Consider the following 22,000-nt stretch of genomic DNA (forward strand, 5'->3'; position numbering starts at 1 on the left):
ACAACGTCACCATAATAATCATACACACATTTTTTTGGTTTGCTGCTTGGGTTGGGTTGTTTCCCTGGTACACAACTCCCCAAACGGATTTTTCCACATCAGGTCAATTATATAACTTTCCAGTTCCTGGTATGTCTTCAAAGAGGGCTTTCCATGGTCAGAGAACCAGAGAGGCTTTTAATGTGAAGAGACCAGATAGTCTTCCTTCTCAAAATAAGTGCAAAATTAAAAAAAAAACAACCAAAAAACAAAAAACAATTACCTGAGGGTTTCAGGAACTTACCAATTGAGGAAAATAATTGAAAATCATTCATTTTTCAAACCCTGCTGAAGTGTAGGGCTCTGTAGTGCGGGAGGGAGGAACGTAGTCTCACATACTCAGGAGACCAAGGCAGGAGGAGTACAAGTTCAAGGTCAGCATAAGCAATTTAGCAAGGCCCTGTCTCTAAATAAGAAATAAAAACAAGGCAGAGGCTGTTATTCGGTGCTAGAGAGCTTGCCTGGGATAGCCAGGCCCTGTGTTCAGTACCAACGAAACCAAACACTAAACCAAAAAAAGTGCTGGATCTGATCAGGACATACTGTCTGCCCACAGAACATCACAAGAGCGTGAGTTTAGAACGTTTAAAAACAAACAGAACAATTGCTGTAGCTTAGGGTGCTGACAGGGATTCTGTGGCCTTCCTGCCAGCTGCAAGCTTCCAGAGGGGACAAAGAACTGGGATCAGGGAGAGGAGCTAGCTTTTAAAGCTAAATGTGATGAGCACAGGAAAAAGAATGGGGCGTCCTGCCCTTCCTCCACTTCGCTAATGCAGTTTGCAGACTTAGCCGGGCCAAACAACAGCCTAGAGATTCAATGGGAGAGCCTGAAAGGAAAGATGCTGCAGGCCCAGCTAGCTCCCATGTTCCCTGGATGACTGGGAAGGCCTGGATGTCTGGCAAAATGGAAAAGCCTAGGGACACTGGAGACCTGTCCCAAACTAATAGTGCTTTCTGCCCCGCCCCACCCCATCCCGCCCTGCCCCACCCCCTGCACAGCTGGCAAAAGTCTACGGGCCTTGTAGATACAGAAGCCACCTTCCAGGAGAGGGGGGCAGGCTTCTCCAAAAGTAGAAAATTAAAACTAGAATATAAAACCAACTAAAGACATCAGCAGCGGGGCTGGAGAGATGGCTCAGAGGTTAGGAGTACTGGATGCTCCTCCAGAGGACCCAGGTTCAATTCCCAGCATCCACATGGCAGCTCACAACTGTCTGAAGATTCAGTTCCAGGAGATCTGACAACCCTCATACAGACACACATGCAGGCAAAACACCAATGCACATTAAAACAAAACAGCATCAGCAGTGGCTGCTACATACACTGCAGGGGAGATTCATCCCACAGGTCAGATCTAGATGTTTTACTTCAACAAAGCCAATATACAAAAACTTACAAGAACTTGTCAGAATTGAGATGTTAACAATATATTATGTACATGGTCAAGTTTTCAACCCAACATTAAAAGACATCCTGCAAAGAAAACAGGAAACTGATCCATTCTTATAGAAAACAAAAATCAAGAGATAGAAACTATAGGTCAGTCTACATGTGAAATTTAACAAAGACTTCAGACCATTCATCGTAAACACGTGTGGGACTAAAGGAAAATAGAGCACCCACGGCCAAGGGTTATGGTATCAATGGCCTTAAGACTGGGAGCTGCAGGACTCAGCAGGCAGAGGCAGAAGGATCTCTGTGAGTTCAAGGCCAGCATGGTCTACAGAGTGAGTTGCAGGACAGGCTCCAAAGCTACAGAGAAACCTTGTCTTGAAAAACCAAGAGAGAGAGAGAGAGAGAGAGACAGAGAGAGAGAGACAGAGAGAGACAGAGAGAGAACACGCAGGAGCTATCAATGGAGAAGTACAAACCATAAAGGGAGACAGAATCAAATATCCTACTACAAAGCACAGAGACGGAATGAAAAGCATGCTAGACGGACTCAAGAGCAAAGCAACCTGTGAACTCAAAGACAGATCGGCAGAAAGTATAGCAAGAACAGAGACATGAATGGATCAGCCTCGGTGGCCTATGGGACAATGGCAGAGACCAGAGGCATGGAATAGAAGTTCCAAGGAGACAAGAGAAACCCAAGGCTGAAATAACACTTGCAATAATGCTCAACCTGTTCTTGAATTTGATGAAAAAACCTGAATCAGTGGGTCCAAGAAAAATGAATTAACTGATGTGGCTTATAGCAAATTATATCTGATTAACAGACAAGCACCTTTTTTTTTACAATTGATAATGACTTAATAGATATGTCCTTGTTTGTTTGAGACAGTATTTCACTGTGCAACCCAGGCTAGCCTGAAACTCACTAGGTAGCCCAGGCTGGCTTCAAACTCCTAGTAATCTTCCTGCCCCATCCTCTTATATGCTGTAATTACAGGTGTGTGCCCCCCACACAGCGCAGCAGTGAAATCTAGAAAATGATTTAGGTTGTATTCATTTAATTGGTACCACAGTCTAATTCATAGTAGGTACCCTCAGCATGCACTTTTGAATCATGCATTATTTTTTTAAATTTATATGTGTGTGCATGCATTTATGTGTACCACACGCATGAAGTGCCTGCAGAGGCCCTGGATCCCTTAGAACTGGAGTTACAGATGGTTGGGAGCTGCCATGCAAGTGCTGGGAATAGAACCTGGGTCCTCTGGAAGAGCAGTCAATTCTCTAAACCACTAAGTACTTTGTTTTGTGCTTTTGATGTCAGACAAACCTGTGCTAATATCCTGACTGTCTAGCATCCTGAAGCGCCCACCTTCTCCAAGCTTCAGTTTTATCATTCGTAAAAGGCTAATAACAAACGCCTGTCTCTGGGCTCAGGGACAAAACAGTTCATATTAAAAACTCACTGCTGTAAAGTCTCACAGAGACACTCGGCAGGATTGCTAATTTAGGTACTGGTAGTATATACCCAAGAATAAAACTCTGAGCCGGAACGTGGTGGTGCACACCTTTAATCCCAGGACTCGGGAGGCAGAGGCAGGTGGATCTCTGAGTTCAAAGCCAGTCTGGTTGGTCTACAGAGTACGTTCCAGGACAGACAGAGCTACATAGAAAAACTGTCTCAAAATACAAAAAACAAAACAAAATAAAAAAAATTCCTAAAACTCTGTCAAATGGATATGAATGAATCTGGGCACCAGATTTTCCAATGTAAACTGTGTATTCATGTCTCCTGACCTCTGAGAAGAACCTGGAGCCTGACCTTCCTGTTTTTAAAAATAATGATGTTCTTATCAGTTGTGTTTGGCAGGATAATTGGTCCTTTCTGTGACACTGTATCGCACAAATGGCTTTTATTTCTCGTTAATCAGTTCCTCTTTTCTTTGATGATGGAAATCAAAAGTATCTCTCTTGCCCAGCTGGTAGGAATAAGGGCTCTGTGTGTATGTGCACTATAAAACACAGTCCCACGTTATTCTGACTAATGCCCTCAGGAATACTTGATCCCAGTTCATTCTTATCACCCGAGGGCATTAGGCTTATCAAAGACTACCTTTGGAAGTTTAACTCTTCTTGTCTAGTTTACTGATCAGGGTTTCAAAGTGTGGGCCACATCTGTTCAACTGCTCATCCACTTCACTAGACCTCACCAAACGGTTGCTTCATTCCCTGGCCAAAGAGGGGACAGGGCGATGGGTGCAAAGGTGAAAAGGCCCAGTGTGCGCTCCAGAGAAGCACCAAGGTCAGGACAGAGGAAGAAAGGGGTGCTTATTTTCCTTAAGACAAGCAGCTGGATGGAACAGTGATGGCGTGGGAAGAAGTCCGACGTGAATGTCTAGCAGTGTGATAAGGACTTAGGCGGCTCCTAGGAATCAGTGTTTTCGGCTGCAGTGGAAAAATTCTCTAAGTCCTCAAAAGGGGTGAAAGTCTTTAGAAAGCCAGATGGATTTTAAACACCAGAGCTTTCCAAATAGAGAAAGGAGGAGGAGGCGAAGCAGCCTGAGGGGGACAGCACAGGCTATGAAAGACAGGATGGAGTGGAGCGGGATGGATTCAGGCCCTAGCTGGGGCTCGGCCATACTGGGTGGTGCCCTGTACTGGGTGGTCAGGAGTATGTGGCCCAGAGGGAGGCGAGGGCAGAGCTGAAGAGCTGGGCCTAGGACACAGAGCCAGACTTCTGACGAAAGGGCTGGGAGTCCAGAGAGGCATCTAAGCAAGAGGGAGAAGTCAATCCATGGGCAGTTCAAGGAGGAGAAGGGGGAGGGTCTGGAGGCGGCACACTAGTTTGGGGACTTGGCAAAAGTCCAAGAATGAGTTGAGGGGTAATTGTGCAAAGGACAAGGTAGCAGGAAGGGGGACAGAGGGAACAGTCAATCAAAGTCATGGCATTGCTAAGCCTAGACCGCAGGACAGTGCCCACTTCATTCATTAAACATCACAGACTGGCCCAGTGAGATGGCCCAGCAGGGAAGGGCCCTTTCTGTCAAGCCTAATGACCTGACCCACATGGTGGAAGGAGAGAACCAACTCTTGCAGGTTGTCCTTTAACCTCTGCACCAGCATGTGCACCGTGGCACATGAGTGAGCACACACACGTAAACAGAGAAATAATAGATAAAAATCTTTTTTTTTTTTTTAAACTCACAGACTGACCACATGTCTGTCTGGAAAATCCACGCAGAAGACAGAAAGGTATTGAAACAAGTGTGAACCCGGAAGCGGAGGGCAGAGAGCAGAGACAGAAGTCAGTCCTGGAAGGAGAAAGGACAGCGAGGCTGGCTTACACGGAGCAGAAGAGGAGAACTCTGGGCCCACAGATGGTGCTAACAGGAGCCGCCATCCCCCTGCAGGACCTCAGCAGAGCTCAGGCCAGTCGGCTGATGACGGGGTCTGTCTCCGCTACAGACTAAGACTCTCTCCTCTCCCAGTAAACCACAGTCCAAGCTCTGCTTTTGTAATCCCCTGTCCAAGGTGTTTTTCCTCTAAAGAAATCCAGCCATTGTATCTGTGCTTGACACAAAGAGAAGGGGAGGGGGTTGAAGGTCTGGGCCCCACACACAATAGGACTTGCTAACGCCCTTCTTTCACCCAACTCCCAGAATGCAAGCTGCCATCTGTGTCTCCCTGCCCCACCCCCACCGCAGATTAGACCCAAAAGGAATAAAAGAGCCTTGGAGAAAGCCTTCAACTATTCACATTCAGACCAGCGAAGAGGACAGCTTATTCCCAGACATTCTGCAGTGAGGTGCCCCAAGTGACAAGTCTTGCTACATTCAGATCTTCTAAATGGCTCGTAGGACGGTCGTCTGCCCCTTGTCATCCACTAATAACATGTGTCGGGATCCCCCATGGATATGAAAAATCACATCTCACATATGAAATGTAGTGCTTTCATAGACCTACACATTCTCTAACACGGTAAATTATGTCTACATTATTTATAGCGCCTAATGCAATGTAATGCTGTGTAACTAGTTATTAAAATGTATTATTTAGTGAATAAGGCTAAAAAAGAATAACAACATTTCATTTCAGTATAGACGCAATTACCACAGGACTAAATACAAGACAGGACGGTGGCAACATTTTTTTTTCAAATTCTTTTGTATTTGATTAAATCTATGGATATAAGACCATGGATACAGAATGCCAAGTGTACATTAGTTGTAACCATAAAAAGTTAAACAGGTGATCTAAGAAAAGCTCGGTAATACACCTGAATGCTCTAGAACAAAAAGAAGAAATAACAACCAAAAGAAGTAGACAGCAAGAAACGATCAAACCCAGGACTGAAATCAATAAAATAGAAACAAACAAAAGAATCAATGAAGCAAAGAGTTGGATCTTTGAGAAAATCAGTAAGATTGATGAACCCTTATTCAAGTTAACTAAAGGATAGAGAGAGAATATCCAAATTAACAAAATCAGAACTGAAAAGGGGTACATAACAACAGACACCAAGGAAATCCAGAGAATCATAAGAATATACTTTAAACATCTGTAATCCACCAAATTGGAAAATTTAAAAGAGGTGGGTAATTTTTTTGATACATACTGCTTACCCAAGTTAAACCAAGATCAGACAGTTTAAACAGACCTATGCCCTAACAGCATAGGTGCAGTCACTAAAATTCTCCCAGCCAAAAAGCCCAGGGCCAGATGGATTTAGCACAGAATTCTACTAGACTTTTAAGAATAAATGCCAATACTCCTCAAATTATTCCACAAAAAAAGAAACAGAAGGGCTATTGCCCAATTCATTTTATGAGGTCACAGTTCCCCTGATACCCAAAACCACCTAAAACCCAACAAAGAAAGAAAATTGCAAACTAATTTCCCTTATGACCATAGATACAAAAAAATATCAAGAAAATACTGGCAAACCGAATCCAAGAACACATCAAGAAGACTTCATCCCAGAGATGCAGGGATGGTTCAACATACATAAACTAGTAAATGCATTCCATCACACAAACAAACTGAAAGACAAAAACCATGTGATTATCCCATTAGATGCAGAAAAGACCTTTGGACAAAATCCAACAGTCCTCTGTGATGAAAGTCCTGGAGAGACCAGAGACACAAGAGACATACCTCAACATAATAACGGCAATTTAGAGCAAGCCCATAGTCAACATCAAATTAAATAGAGAGAAACAATCACAGAAATTAAAAGGACAATTTTCAGCTTCATATAAACACACAAACACCCCCCCCAAAACACACACACACACACACACACACACACACAAAACAGGATATTTAAAGCAATCCTGAATAAACAAAGAACTGCTAGAGGAATCACTATTCCCAGTCTCAAATTTTACTACGGAGTAATAAAATAGTAATAAAAACAGCATGGCCTTGGCACAAAGACAGCACATTGAGCAATGGGATAGAATTACAGACCCTATGAACACCTAGCTTTGGACTGAAAAAAGCCAGAAGTACACAGTGGGGAAAAGACAGTATTTTCAACAAATGGTGCTGGTCAAACTGGATGGTTACATGTAGAAGAATGTGCATAGATCCCCATATTTATCTCTTTACACAAAACTCAACTCCAAATGGAGCAAAGATCTCAATGTAAGTCCTTATTCTGAATGTGATGGAAGAGAAAGTGGGGAGAAGTCTTGAGCTCACTGGCACAGGAAAAGACTTTCTAAAGGGAGCATCAATAGCGCAGGTACTAAAAACAACAATTTATAAATGTTGCACACCTTTAATCCCAGCATTTGGGAGACAGAGGCAGGAGGATCTCTGAGTTTGAGCCCAGCCTGGCCTACATAGTGAGTTCCAGTACATCCAGGGCTACATAAAGAAACCCCACCTCAGAAAACAGAACAAGACAATAACAAAAACAAATAAATAGAGTATGGGGAACCAAACCAAAGGGATGGCTCAGCAGTTAAGAGCACTGGCTGCTCTCCCAGAGGTCATGAGTTCAAGTCCCAGCAAGCACACGGTGGAGAACTGTAGTCACATGAGCTCTGATGCCTTCTTCAGTGTGTAAATGTGTACACAGACAAAAGACCCATATACATAAAGTACCTAAACAAATAAATCTTCTTTTAATGGGGAACAGAACTAAATAGGGACTTCTCAAAGGATGAAACACGATGATCGAGAAACACGTAAAGAAATGTTCAGCATTCTTAGTCATCAGGGAAATGTAAACCAAAACTACTTTGAGATTTCATCTTACACCAGTAAGAATGGCCATGATCAATAAAACAAATGACAGCTCATGCTGTCAAGGATGTGGGGTGTCTCAGTGAAGGTTTCTATTGCTGTGAAGAGACACCATGACCACAGAAACTCTTACAAAGAAAAAACATTTAATTGAGGAGGTGGCTTACAGTTTCAGAGGTTTGGTCCATTATCATGGTGGGGAGCATGGTGTGTGCCGGCAGACATAATGCTAGCTACATCTTGATCAGAAGACAACAGGAAGTGGACTGGGTGTCACACTAAGCATGGCTTGAGCATATAGGAGACCTCAAAGCCCACCTCCACAGTGACTCACTTCCTCTAACAAGGCCACACCTCTTAATATTTCCACTCCCTTGGGAACTGTTTTCTTTCAAAGCACAACATGGGGTGAAGGGAGCATTCTTTCATTGCTGGTGGGAGTACAAACTTGTACAGCCACTATGGAAATCAGCATGGCAGTTCCTTGGGAAGCTGGAAATATATCTATCTCAAGATGAAGATATTCCACTCTTACATATACCCAAGGACTTTACACCCTACTTCAGAGACACTTGCTCATCCACATTCATTGATGCTTTGTTCACAATAGCTAGCAATTGGAAACAACCTAGATATCCATTAACAGATGAATGGCAAATCAAAATGTGGTACATTTATACATTGGAATATTATTCAGCTTTTTAAAATTGAAATCTTTAGGTAAATGGATAAGTCTATAAAAAATCATCCTGAGTAAGGCAACCCAGACCCAAAAGGACAAATATGACGTGTATTTTCTTATATGTTAGATGTTAGATTTTTAAGCCTTTGATAGAAATGCTACTATCCACATAATAACAGAGGTCAAGTATAGACTAAGGGACAAGGAGAGTAGAGGGAACCTCTAATGTAGAGAAAATAGAATATATAGTTATGGAAAAACAGTGGGGGTGGAGAAACGAACAGGATTACATGGAAAGGGGCAGCAAAAAAGGAAGTAAAGGAGGGATTACAGGGAGGGGCAGCTGACACTAAAGGCCATTTGAGGAGTCATACGGAAGCCTGTTATAGTAGCTATATATAGATAAAGAACTATTTATGTATATACATTTAGATTTTATATATATATGTGTGTGTGTGTGTGTATACATATGAATCTAGAGAAAACAGTAACAAATTCCAGAGCAGAAAGACTTCTACAGGAGAAAGTAATGCTATATGTCAAAGACACAACAGAAGCAGTTATATCCAGAAAACAAACAGTGGATGATATTCAAGGTAAGAGAAAAAAAATGAAGATATGGACAAGTCAAGTTACAACCCAAGTGTTTGGAGATTAAAATCAGTACAACACAGCCCAGACTGGTGGTTTACACCTTTCTGGAGAAGAAAACAAAAGCAAAGCATCATTTTCTAAGTAACAACGCACAGGTTAAACAGACATCTGCTCGTCCCTCGTGTGTCAGCCATATCACGTGACTAAATGCCAACCATGGAAACACAGCGAGGCAGAATGGGCTTTCGAGGAAGACCCCCATGTGACTCAGTTTGGAAGTTCATCTTTTGTGCCTGCTTGCTTGCTTGCTTGCTTTCTTTCTTTCTTTCTTTCTTTCTTTCTTTCTTTCTTTCTTTCTTTCTTTCCTTCTTTCTCCCTTTCTCTCTTTCGCCTGCTGCCTGGATGGGATGCACTGGCAAGGCCCCCCACCCCTGCAGCCCCACCTGCCTGGATGGGATGTACCAGCAAGGCCCTCCCAACCCCCGTGGCCCCACCCTGTATTGCAGGACAATCTGCTAATGTGAGGATGGTAAAGAGAAAAGGAGTCTGAGCCACTCAGGACCGTGGAGCTGCTGAGCCTGCCTCGGGCTCCTTTTGTAAGAGACAGGTTAAATCACTACTGTCTTGTGATTTTGCTATTGGTAATCAAGCTTCATTATGACTGACACAGCAAGCAATGTTTAAAACCAAAATTGCAAGAAAAATTGGGAAATAAATTTGTGATGTCCTTTCTAGAAAGGAGAACAAGATGACAAGAGTGCAGAGGACTAAGTTTAACAAGACAGACGGTGTGTGCGTGCGTGCGTGTGTGTGTGTGTGTGTGTGTGAGCATGTGTGTGCATGTATACGTGTGAGTGTGTATGTGTGTGTGAATGAGTATGTGAGTGTGTGTGAGTATGTGTGTGCATGTGTGTGTGAGCATGTATGTGCATGCATACGTGTGAGTGTGTATGTGTGTGAATGAATGTGTGTGAGAGTGTGTATGTGCGTGTGTGAGTGTGTGTGTGCATGCATGTGTGTGAGCATGTATGTGTATGTATACATGTGAGTGTGTATGTGTGTGAATGAGTGTGTGTGAGAGTGTATATATGAGAGTGTGTGCGTGCATGTGCGTGTGTGTGTGGTGTGTGTGCATATGTGTGAGTGTGTGTGTGTGGATGAGTGTGTGTGACAGTGTGTGCGTGCGTGTGAGTGTGGTGTGTGTGTGTGTGTGTTTGCGCGTGCGCGCGCATGTGTAAGTAACAGAGCTGCGGGAAATTATCAAGGACATCAGTGAACAGGCGGGAATTTTGTGGACAACATAAACAGTGACAGCAGCAGCAGGAGACTTGGCTGGGCTGTGTCTGTGTGCAGCATCCTGGGAAGGGAGCTGGCTCACATTTATTCATGGAGTTTTAGCCCTGTCAAGAACAGAAAACAAAAAACAGTTTTTCCAGCAAAAGAAAACTGGAAAATGAACTGAAGAAATAAACATAATATACTTGAAAATACTGTGGGATAAAGAAAAATATATACAATATCAACATGATGAATGATGGGGAGAAAAAGAATCTCCAAAGATATAAAGGTCTTGTTGGGCATTGAGGTGTGTGACTCCAGTCACAGGACCAGAGAGTCTGAGTTTAAAGCCAGCCTAGGATACATGATGATTATAAAACCAGTCTGGGCTATGTATTGAGACCCTGAGATCTCAAAACACAACAAACAAAACCCTAAAATATTAGGGAACCAGAGGCATTGAGAAATTAGTGGGAGTATTTATCACGTTTCTTCTAAGCAAGTGTCCTCTCAGCCCCGTATGCCTGAAGTTAAGAGTGCCCCTGGACACCCCACCCGAGTCTCCAGGCTGACAGGAGAATTCCTGAATAAATGGGCAAACGAAGAGACTGCAGGAAGAAAATGTCCTAAAACTTCAGCTGACAAACTGCGATCAGTCATTGTCCGAGTTTGCTTCCTACTGCAGTGATAAACACCGTGAACAAAGGCAGCTCGGGGAGGCAAGGGTTTGCTTCATCTTACAGATCATTGTTGATTGTGAAAGAAGTCAGGGCAGGAACCTGGAGGCAGGAATCTAGAGGCAGGAGCTGAAGCAGAGGCCATGGAGGGTGCTGATCACTGGCTTGCTCCTGTAGCTTGGTCAACCTGCTTTCTTATGCAACTCAAGGCCTCCTGCCCAGGGGTAACACCACACACAAGTGGGATGGACTCGCCCCCAACAATTATTAATCAATCTGTAGGACAATCTGATGGAGGCATTTTCTTCAGTTAGGTTTCTTCTTCCCAGGTGAATTAGTGTGTGGCAAGTTAACAAAAAACGTTTTTGCTGTTGTTTTGAGAAAGGGTTCTTCTGTGCCCTGGCTGTCCTAGAACTTACTCTGTAGACCAGGCTGGCCTCGAACTCAGAGAGAAGCCTGACTCAAGTGAGCACAAGATTAACATGCAGTCATCACTCCAACACCGAGGATGTAGGCTCAGCAGGGGACAGTCCCCAACAGTGAAAAGTCAGCTCCCTGAAAGGGCAGGGGAGCTATCGATTAATGGATATAGCTTTATCAGAAGGAAATGACAATGGCAGTAGCTATCTAACTCAAACACAGATATATTTAATAATGCTAATCTGTACACTAAAAATGGCTCAGACAGTAATTATTTATTGAACGCATTTTAACTAAGTTTTTAAAAATAAAACAGTTGGAAAAGCTAGAGACGAGGTCAGGACTCTGGAGCCAGGCTGACTGACACTCAAAAACGGTTTGTAACAGCAGCATCTGGGGATACAACTCCTGCACTGTCCTGCACCTTCTGACAGACTTCCAGAGAGCTCTCTGGTGTCCTCATTTCCTTAGACTTCCAGTTCCCAGTCTAAGGAAGGTTTGTCTGATTGGCATGTCCTTGGTCTCATGCCTAAACTCTAGCTGCAGCTGATGCCATAAAACTGAGTGTTTGACATCTGTGGCTCTGAGTGTGATGGCTTCCTCTGCCTACTCCCAAGCTTCATATGTTGGAAATTCTTCAGACACAGAAAGGACATCCAATGATGGGCAGGCAGCAACAGCAAGTGAAATAAATAGAGTGAACAGAACGTTATTGTAGCTGAGACATTCCTTGTTCCTTAGCTCTGATGTGTGGCAAAGGGATGGCCTGTAATCTGCCAGGCATGGCGGCATACAATTTTAATCCCAAGCACCCAGGGAACAGAGGCAGGGGATGTCTGTGAGTGTGAGGCCAGCCTGGTCTACAAGTTCTAGGATAGCCATGGCTACACAGTGAGACTCTGCCTCATAAAACTAAAACTAAGGGCTGTAATGGCACACATTTTTAATCCCAGCACTTGGGAGGCAGAGGCAGGTAGATCTCTGTGAGTGAGTTCAAGGCCAGCCTGGTCTGCAGAGTGAGTTCCAGGACAGCCAGAGTTGTTACACAGAGAAACGCTGTCTTGAAAAACCAAAACCAACCAAACAAACTAACTAACCAACTAACTAAAACTAAAAGGGAGGACAATACAAGTATATCATTTAATCACAGAAAGGCTAACAGAAGAAGAAAGTTTTGGACTGAGTCTTAAGTTCTTTGGTTTGGGATGGGACTGCGGGTTGTGAAGGGTGAAGGGGAACAGTATGGAGGTGTGAAAACTGTTTCTGACTTTTAATGCTATTTGGCTTATTAAACTGTACACTTGTGATTTTGATAAAAATAAATTATGGTTTATATTTTAATAACACTTCTACCACTGAAAGTGCCCCACCAAGTTAGGAGAAGGAAAAGCTAGTTGTGAGAAAACACAAAGTGTTCTTCTTCAGACATCTGCTATGACCTGTCTCATTCCCTGTCTGTGCCCATCTGCACAGAGATGGTACAGCACAAAGGACCTAGACATCCAATGCACGCGGGCTCCTGGAGACCATGTGACAGCAAGCAAAGCAAGGGGTCTGCTCAAACTCCTCGATGGCTCCCCCGGAAGTCTTCATTTGTAAACTGGAAGACACTGGGACCTATTATACTACATGAAGTACTGGACGTGCAGAAGTCAGCTTCTGTCGGTGTAACAAACACCTGGGAGGGTTTACTCAATCAATTATGACCCAATAAGAAGTGCACTCCTGAAAGTCTTACTTGTAGTCTTACTACAAGGCTTGGCCCCCACCTGGTAGAGCTAGAGTTTGGAGGTGGGCTACGATTGGATCAATTGATTCATTGATGAGTCTGTACTGAATGAGCTCTTAGGAAATGGGCCTGATTGGAGAAAGTATGGAACTAGGTTATATGTGGTCACTGGGAGCTCTTTTCTGTGCTCTTCTGTTTCCTGACTGCTGGGAGGTAGTTTTCTCCGCTATGTCTTCCTACCGTAAGGCCTCAACCTTACCACAGGCTCAAACGTTACAGCGCCACCTGAGTATGCATAGAAATCTCTGAAATGGTACCCACATAAATTCTTTCCCCCTTAAGTTGTTTTCTCAGGCATGTTGCCATAGTGATAAAAAGTTAGCTAATTCAACAACTTTTAAGGCAAAAAGGTTTATTTTGGTCCACAGTATCAGAGGTGTCCATCCGTGACTAGTTGGTCCCGCTGCTTTGGGCTTGCTAGTAAGGTGTCATACCACAGTGGGACTATGTGATAGAATAAAACTGCTTATATCATGGGCCATACAGCAAAGGAGAGCAGAGAGAGCACCAGTGTCCCCAAGTCCCCATGAGGAGCTTACCTCCAATGACCTGAAGTCCTCTCATTAGGCCCCTCCTCTTAAAGTTCTACTACCACCCAATTGCACCATCCTGGGGCATGCATTTAACTCGGACCCTTGGGTGATGTTCCGGATCCAAATTATAGCAAGATATAAAGCACCTGGGATATGGCAGGTTCTCAAAAATGATGTTTTCTCTTTCTCTCAGGATTTCTCACATTCTATAATGACTTTCTTTGTGACATTATGTTTGTGGGGTTGAAGAACCGCTACAATCCTTCAGCTACCATTCCTTCATTCCATGGTGCCTGGGTTGGGAGAGCCCTCTTCTGCCAACAAAACTTAGTGAGTCCTTAGCATTAAGTCCTTGACAAAGGATAACTTAATCTGGTTCACGATGGTTAAATTTCAACCGAATTTTGACTAACAGGAAAATGATATTCGATTTCTAGCTCTGGCTCCCAGCTCCTATACACAATAGACAGGAATGCTTGTCTAAAATTAGCTACTGTATATATAACAGGGTAGAATTATAAATAATTTAACTGACACCTAAATTCTAACATTTTGAAATAAATATTAAAATTATCAAAAGTTATGAAAACTGGGGTGTAATAAAAAGGTAGGTGAAGCAACTGGTGGTCACCCCGAAATAGGAGGCCCCAACATAAATCCAATGCTCTTACCGTCTCCATTCACTCTAGGCTGGGTGCACAGATCTGGGACAAGTTGATCATGTGATACACTCCTAGATATCCGCTGGTTCAGATAGGACTCTGGCGCCTCCCAGGAGGCAGCGGACAACTCCTCAGAGTCTTCTGTAGGAAAAGACGAAGGTGACCCGGGGTCCAAGAGGAAGCTATCTTGTAGGGTTCGCTTGGCACCCTTCCTGTACTTCCTCTTTGGGATCCGGTTCCCCTGTCTTGACCCAAGCTGACTCGTCTCGAGTCTCCCTCTGGGCTGGAGGAGCTGGTCCATGTCCTTGCTGAACTCGAGCAGAGTGCCCTCAGAGAGGCTTCCAGCAGGGGTGTCAGAGCCGTAGCTGGGAGCCTTGTCCCGAAGCAGATGCTCAGAGCAGCGCCGAGCCTCTGGACCTTCTCTGGGTGCCGGCTCCGGAGACTGGGAGAGGCTGCATGGAGCCATGGAGAGGGCGAAGTAAGAGTAGTCCACCGCGATGTAGGTCAGCATGAAGTTGATGGTGACAACAGGAGCCAGAACATTCACCTGGCCCACTAGGACAAAGGCCATGGTCACCATGCTGGTCAGGAAAATGGCCGCTACAGGTGTTTTATTTGGCCCTTTCTATGAGAACAACAACAAAAATACAAAATTATGAAATTTCAGATAGAAAATTTCAGAAATTTGATAATTAAATTAAAAAAATAATTTAAAAAAATCAAACATAATGTCTCAGGAACTTTTCTCCACGTGACGTTTGAAATAACCTCCAACTCATGGGGTTGATGTGAAACCTGAGCTAACACATGGTAACGCAAACCCAACATGGTCCCGTAGGAGCTCCTAAATACCAGAGGCATGAACCACAACACTGCTAACATGGCTCACTACTGTACAGCTTTGGAAGTCTTGGTGTTTCAACTCCCCCAAATAGGAGGCCCCCGTATGATTACAAACCACTGATCCCTGCTCAGGCTGTGGGACAGCTCACGGACAAGCTGCTCATGCGCACACAACTACACATGCCAGGCATTCGTGGAAGAAGGCACGGATGTGGGAAGATGTTTTAACTGCCTTTCCTTGACATTACCACAACCACTCACAGTTCTGGAACCAAGGGTGCATTCACCTCTGGGTCCCCTGTTCGTCACCTGGTGATGTAGGTGGGCCTTCTGTCTGTGTTATTTTTATTGGTTAATAAAGAGACTGCCTTGGTCCTTTGATAGGACAGAAAATTAGGTAGGCGGAGTAAACAGAACAGAATGCTGGGAAGAGGGCAATGAGGCAGACGCCATGGAGCCAGCCACCAGGTCGCCAGCCACCAGGTCAGATATGCTGACTCTTTCCCGGTAAGCCACCACCTTGTGGTGCTACACAGATTATTAGAAATGGGTTAGTCAAGATGTGAGAGTTAGCCAGTAACTAACTCTCTAGAGATAATGGGCCAGGCAGTGTTCAAATGAATACAATATGTGTGTTGTTATTTCCGGGGCTAAGCTAGCCGTGTGGGAGCTGGGCAGGACGAAAAGCAGGCCTGCCCGCAGCTCCTCACTACAACCTGGTGAACTTCATTTGACCCAGCTGCCTTTCTCCTCTGTGGACGACTCTGCATCTGGCTTCTCTCCATTTGCCTCCCCTCCACCAGCTCTCCTTCTCGGTCTTCCTAACCCAGCCCCCAAGCCTCAGAGACTGGATCTAAACTCGCCCCATGCCTGTCCTCCTGACCATTTCTTTTCTCCACCTAAACTCACCCACTCGGCTCTTACCCCTGTTCATGGCTTTAAACATCAGCTTTATGTGGCCAGCTCCCAGCTGAACTTCCAGCCTAAAGCTCCCAGTATGCCTCTGAAACCAACCGTGGCATTTAAGGGCGTATTGGAACCCATGCTGACCTGAGAAACCTTCCCCAAAACAGTCTTTAAAAAGGAGAGAAAGAAGGGGAGGGGAGGAGAGGAAGGAGGAAGAGGAAAGCTTTTATGATGCTTGAGAACTAGTTTTGGGGAGCTTTATTGAAGTGGTTTAGCGGAGTCTAACAATAAACGACTGCAAATAAACTAAGTCCTTAGAAACTCATTTTCTTTAAGTTTCAGATAAAAAGATATGGAAAACAGACAATGAACCCCTACAGCATAATTGGAAAAAGACAGACAGGGCAGGTGAGATGGCTCAGCAGATAAAGGTGTCTATTTTCCAAATACCCATGAAATGGCAAACACGTAAAAATAGAGGATTCAAACGCCTCATCCATCTCTACAGCAGCATCGACTAGTACAAATACCCTGGAAAAGGTCAGGCGTTACTCAGATATGGAGACAGACATATTGTGTGGTGAAGAAATTTCAGTCATAGAAGACGGAGGTGGTGGTGCATGCCTTTAAGTCCAGCACGCAGGAGGCAGAGACAGGTGGATCTCTGAGTTCAAGGACAGCCAAGGCTACACAGAGAAATGCTGTCTGGGAAAAAGAACCCAGTACTAGGAATACAGTTTGGGATTAATCTAAATTTTCATTTAGAACAAGGATCATCCATAACCCCCCCATAATAAGACACAGCAAAGAGGAGGAGGATGCTCAGAAGCATAATGATGGGAAGTATAGTGTAGAAGGACGCATACTCACACACTCAACACACACTCTCACACACTCACATACACACTCACATACACTCATACACACTCACACATACTCACATATACTCACACACACTACATACACACATTCATACACTCACACACACTCACACACTCACACAACCCTCCACACTCTCTCACACACTCACATACACACACTAACACACTCTCTCACACACACTCTCTTACACACTCACACACAAACACACTCACACATACATACACTCACACACACTCACATACACACTCTCACACATGCACAGTTCCATTTACAGACTTGATATCCTCAGTATAAAAACTGTATCTGAAATGCTGGAATTATATAAAGCCTGTATTTGATTTGAGTGGAAATTAAATTGGGAAGCCCCACACCATGAAGCTTTGTTTCATGCCTACAATTTCTAAACATGCTGTGTATAATCACCTTCAGGCTATGTGGCTAGGTGTATATGAAACATACATGAACTGAATGTTTAGAGCTGGCCTCAAAGATATTGTGTTATAAATATAGAATACCCCAAAGCCCTGAATCTGAAAAGTTCCTGGCCTCGGACACTATAGAGAAGGAATACTTAATCTTCAGAAGCAAGTGAACTGTTCAGAGATGCTCTTGGAGGGAGCAGAGTTGCAAGCTGAGGTCCCTGGGCAAAATCCCAGAGTATGTTTATGCCATGAGCCACACGCAGCTTTGTATCTTTTAGGAAATCAAAAAGAAGAATAGGTTTTATACATGAATTACATGAAATTTAGATTTGTGTCCTTGGTCAAGGGTCAGGTGTTCTCTGTGGCAATTCATGAGCTTCAACAGCAGAGCCCGGCACTGGTGGCCAAGGCCCGGAACCTGCAATGCGCTGTTTGACACTTGGAAAGCCTGCAGACCCCTGGAAAAGCCATCACAGAAGGTAGGGGGTGTGGAGCCAGAGGGGAGGGCCTCACTGGGGAGGGAGTTGAAGTGGAAGAGTCAGACTTGCAGGGTTCATGGGTGGAGGCCACAAGGTGCTTGCCTCAAGCTTATTCTTAAAACGGTTTACATTGATTTTATGACATTTTCTATTCTGTTCACTATAACTCAAAACTGTGTTTACATTTCTGCTATTAAGATAAGGAAATAAATTAGTATAATCTAACCCTATATGAAGAACTTTTTAGGGGCTGAGGGAAACTTTAACGTTCAAAGACACGTGACGAACAGGGAGAAATGTCTGTAATACAGGTCACAGAGTTAACCTTCCTAACAAAGAGCTTCTAGAAATTGAAACTAAGCCAAATGGCAGAAAAAAAAATACAGACCTCTACAAAACACGAAGAGATAATCAACTTCATTCACGATAAAGGGAACACAAATCTCGATATCCTGAAAGGCCATTTCTACTGTACACTGGCAAAACATTTCACTTAACAATGAGCCATAGAAGCCAGGCGGTAGTGATGCACCCCTTAACCCTAGCACTTGAGAGGCAGAGGCAGGCAGAGCCCTGAGTTCGAAGTCAGCTTGGTCTACGGAGTGAGTTCCAGGACAGCCAGGGCTACACAGAAGAACCCTGTCAACAAAAACAAAACAATGAGCCATAGACAATGCTCCTGCTAACACAGTCATTGTCACTTAAGGCAACAGTGCAAATGAGGTTCAAACACACTGTGTCTAAATATTTACAAACATAGACCAAGCTAATAACACAAATATGAACAAATATGTCTATCCTGCTTTCTTGGCAGACATATCTACAAGATAATGAGAAAGGCCAGGTTTTAGGCTTTTTTTGTTTTTTGGGATTATTTTTGAGACAGGGTCTCTCTGTGTAGCCTTAACTGTCCTGGAACTCTGTAGACCAGGCTGGCCTTGCACTCAGAGATCCACCTTTCTCTGCTTCCGAAGTTCTGGGTTTAAAGGCCTGAGCTACCACCACCCAACAAGTCTTCCTCGTTAATGGATGCCTACACAGAGCCCCCAGGCCAGAGCCTCCCCACACTTGGGGAGGGGGACTCACATTTGTATGTGGACTCTCACTCTATGCCCCGACTCTATCTAGATGGTGAGAGGGAAGCCTTTGCAGATGGTGGAGGTGGGGGCGGGGAGGCATCTGGGCAGGAAATGTTATAGGGTAGCTTCCTGGACACAGTGTGGAAGAAGAGGCCTGAGATCCAGGTAGAAATGTTCCTATGGCCTCATCAACATTTTACATACAACAGCTGGAACAGAATTCTGTCTCAATGGCTAATCTTGATCAATTTGATTGTGTTGAGAGGCACCTAGGGCTTCAGTCAAGCACACTTCTGATGTCTGTGGGGGCCTTTACAGAGATGATTTGACCGTCAGGATCTGGTCTAATCACCAGTTTCCATGTGATTAATTCAATTTTCTTTTCTTTGAATGTATGAGTGAGTGAGTGAGTGAGTGTGTGTGTGTGTGTGTGTGTGTGTGTGGTGTGTGCCCATATTAGCCATAAGAAAAATGTAATTAATACTATTTTTGAGATTCTACCTTACCCAAGTCAGGAATTAAGAAAGCCAACAGTAAATGCTGCTGAGGGTGTGGGAAAGGGGATGCTCATCCACTGCTGGGAGAAAGGTAAACTGGAGCAGCTATGGAAGTCAGTAGAAAGGCTCCTCAGAGACCTCAAACTAGAGCCTTGTATGATGCAGCCAAGGCCTAACCCCTGTGTGTACAGGGGTGCCGGCACGTCCATGTTCATAGCAATTTACGACAGCTAGGAAATGAGACCAGCCCAGATGTCCATCAGCTGTTGAACGGATAATGAAACTGTGGCATGTAGACACAGTGGAATTTTATTCAGAAGTACAGAAAAATGAAGTTATGAAATTTGCAGAACCATGGATGGACCTGGGAAATATCACACCAAGTGAGATCACTCAGGAGCAGAAAATGCCACACATTCTCTCTCGTGTGGATCCTAGCTTCCACCTTGGAGATTTGTGTGTGTGTGATTTGGAGCCCGGAAGCTAGAAAGTCCCTTTGAGAAGTGGAAGCCAAGAAGCTTTAAGGGTAAGAGGATGGTAGAGCCTGTGATGTGAAAGGGTGGGAAAGGAGGTTAAAGGACAGGGGAGGGGAGGAGGTAAGGGAGAGGCTAACCAGCACTGAGGATGTATGAAAACATTATGGAGACCTGCTAGTTTGTAAGCTAATTTAAGTATATAGTTTTTTTTTCAAGAAGGCATTTGAACACAAGTAACCCATGTCCATGCTGCACAGGTGAACAATAATTCCCCAGAAGTCATGGGTTATTGAACAAATGTAAACAAAAATAAATCCCTTCGACCAAAGTTGCTTTTGGTCAAGGTATTTTACTACAGGACCAGAAAAGTAACCCAATAGAGTCAGTCAGACCTGTTGCTGAAGACAACCACATCTGGGTTTCAGGACATAGAAAATAAAGTTGGAACTAATCTCAGGACTTCTCCCCTGCTAGCATAGGGCCAAAAGATGCTCTGCAGGCTTCTGGGAGAGAAAACTTATTGATGGTACTGCCTAGCAGTGAACCCTAAATGTGACCATACAAAGACATACACATTGGAGCCATAGTGGCATGGCTGCTATGGAGGTTACCCACCACGTTCTGATTGGATTTGAGGACTGCTCCACACAGAAGAATTCAAGCCTGGCACTTTAAGCTATTCAAAAGCCCATGGCTGGGGCGGGGGGTCATAGGCCCTAAGGGGAGAACCTACTGTTGTTGTTTTGATAAACGGACATGTTGTCAAACTGCCTTCTAAATATTTATTTTTAGGTATTGGTGCTGCTCTTCATCTAAGTCAGAGAAGTTTCTTTCTGTTGTGGGCAGCAGTTAACGCGGAGACACATAAACATATGTGACTACTGAGTGCTCAGCCCTAAACGGGACGTCTACACCAACCCTCACCAAGCTACGGGAACATCTTGGAGAAGGAGGTGGAAAGGGGGAAGAGGGCTGTGTACGTCATCTGGACGTGACATGGCTGTGACACTCACCATAGTTGTGCAGCTATGGTTACCTGCACAAATGAAGTCAATAAGACCAGTCAACATTCCTGCAGGCAGCACTCCCAGGACTCAGTGGGTTATGACTAAGAGGGAAGGACATGAAATGGGAGACTTCTTGGGTGAGGGGAGGGAGAGAGAGTGGGAGGGGGCTATGAGCAAAATACATTGCACCCATGTATGAAATTGTCAAAGAGTAAAGAAATAAAAAATCATCACACACATAAAAATGTACTCAAAGTATTTGCCAATACAGATGTAAGTTACAGACATACAGCAGCAGCGGTAGGAAGAGAGAAATACCCACTACAGCACTGTTTACTGGACGGTACTTGTGTAAGTATCAGTAAACAGGGAACTGACTAAATAGACTAAGTCACATCAACATAGAGGAAAAAGAATGAGAAAATCCTCTTTACATTAATATCAATAATGGATTTCTAAACTACATGAAATTTTTAAAATGCAAGTTATAAAATAAACAGTATACTGAGAGAGCTGTCTGTTGTGTGAAGTTAGAAGCATTTATTTGAAAAACAAATGGGGAGACTGAGGAGATGGCTTGGTTGGTTATGCCTGTCACATGACCATGAGGACCTGAATTCAGATCCCCAGTGCCCATGTAAACTGGGCATGCAGGCTTGCATCTGTCACCCAGCACAGACTGCTGGTGGCACCAAGATGGGATCCCTAGAGTTCATTGGCCAGCCGCCATAGCTGTATCAGTGAGAGACTGTGCTTCAAAAAATAAAGTGGTGTGGCTAGAGAGATGGCTCGGTAGTTAGGAGCACTTGATCCCTTCCAGATGACCTGGTTTCGGTTCCCAGTGCCCATTTGACAGCTCACAATCATTTGTTACTCCAGTTCCAGGTGATCTGATGCCCTCTTGTGATCGTCATGGATACTGCAAGCAAGTGGCACACAGACACACATGCAGACACAACACACACACACACACACATATATACATATATATGTATTTTTATAATAATTTTTAAAATAAAATATAGTTCAGCATGGTGGCACATGCCTTTAATCCCAGCATTCGGTAGGCAGAGGCTGGTGGATCTCTG

General features: G+C 44.1%; 1 protein-coding gene across 4 annotated transcripts in view; it reads right to left on the minus strand.

Moving 5' to 3' along the window:
- The window catches only part of Slc12a8 (solute carrier family 12 member 8), a 152,135-nt gene that overhangs the window by 22,206 nt on the left and 107,929 nt on the right, over window positions 1-22,000 (minus strand). For all 4 annotated transcript variants that reach the window (XM_087901331.1, XM_087901329.1, XM_087901332.1 and 1 more), the window contains one exon: window positions 14,331-14,946. In XM_087901331.1, coding sequence (XP_087757457.1) covers window positions 14,331-14,946 — 616 coding nt within the window. The remainder of the gene's footprint in view (window positions 1-14,330; window positions 14,947-22,000) is intronic.

This window comes from Myodes glareolus, chromosome 2 (assembly GCF_982192425.1).
Source record: "Myodes glareolus chromosome 2, mMyoGla1.1, whole genome shotgun sequence".
Taxonomy (NCBI): domain Eukaryota; kingdom Metazoa; phylum Chordata; class Mammalia; order Rodentia; family Cricetidae; genus Myodes; species Myodes glareolus.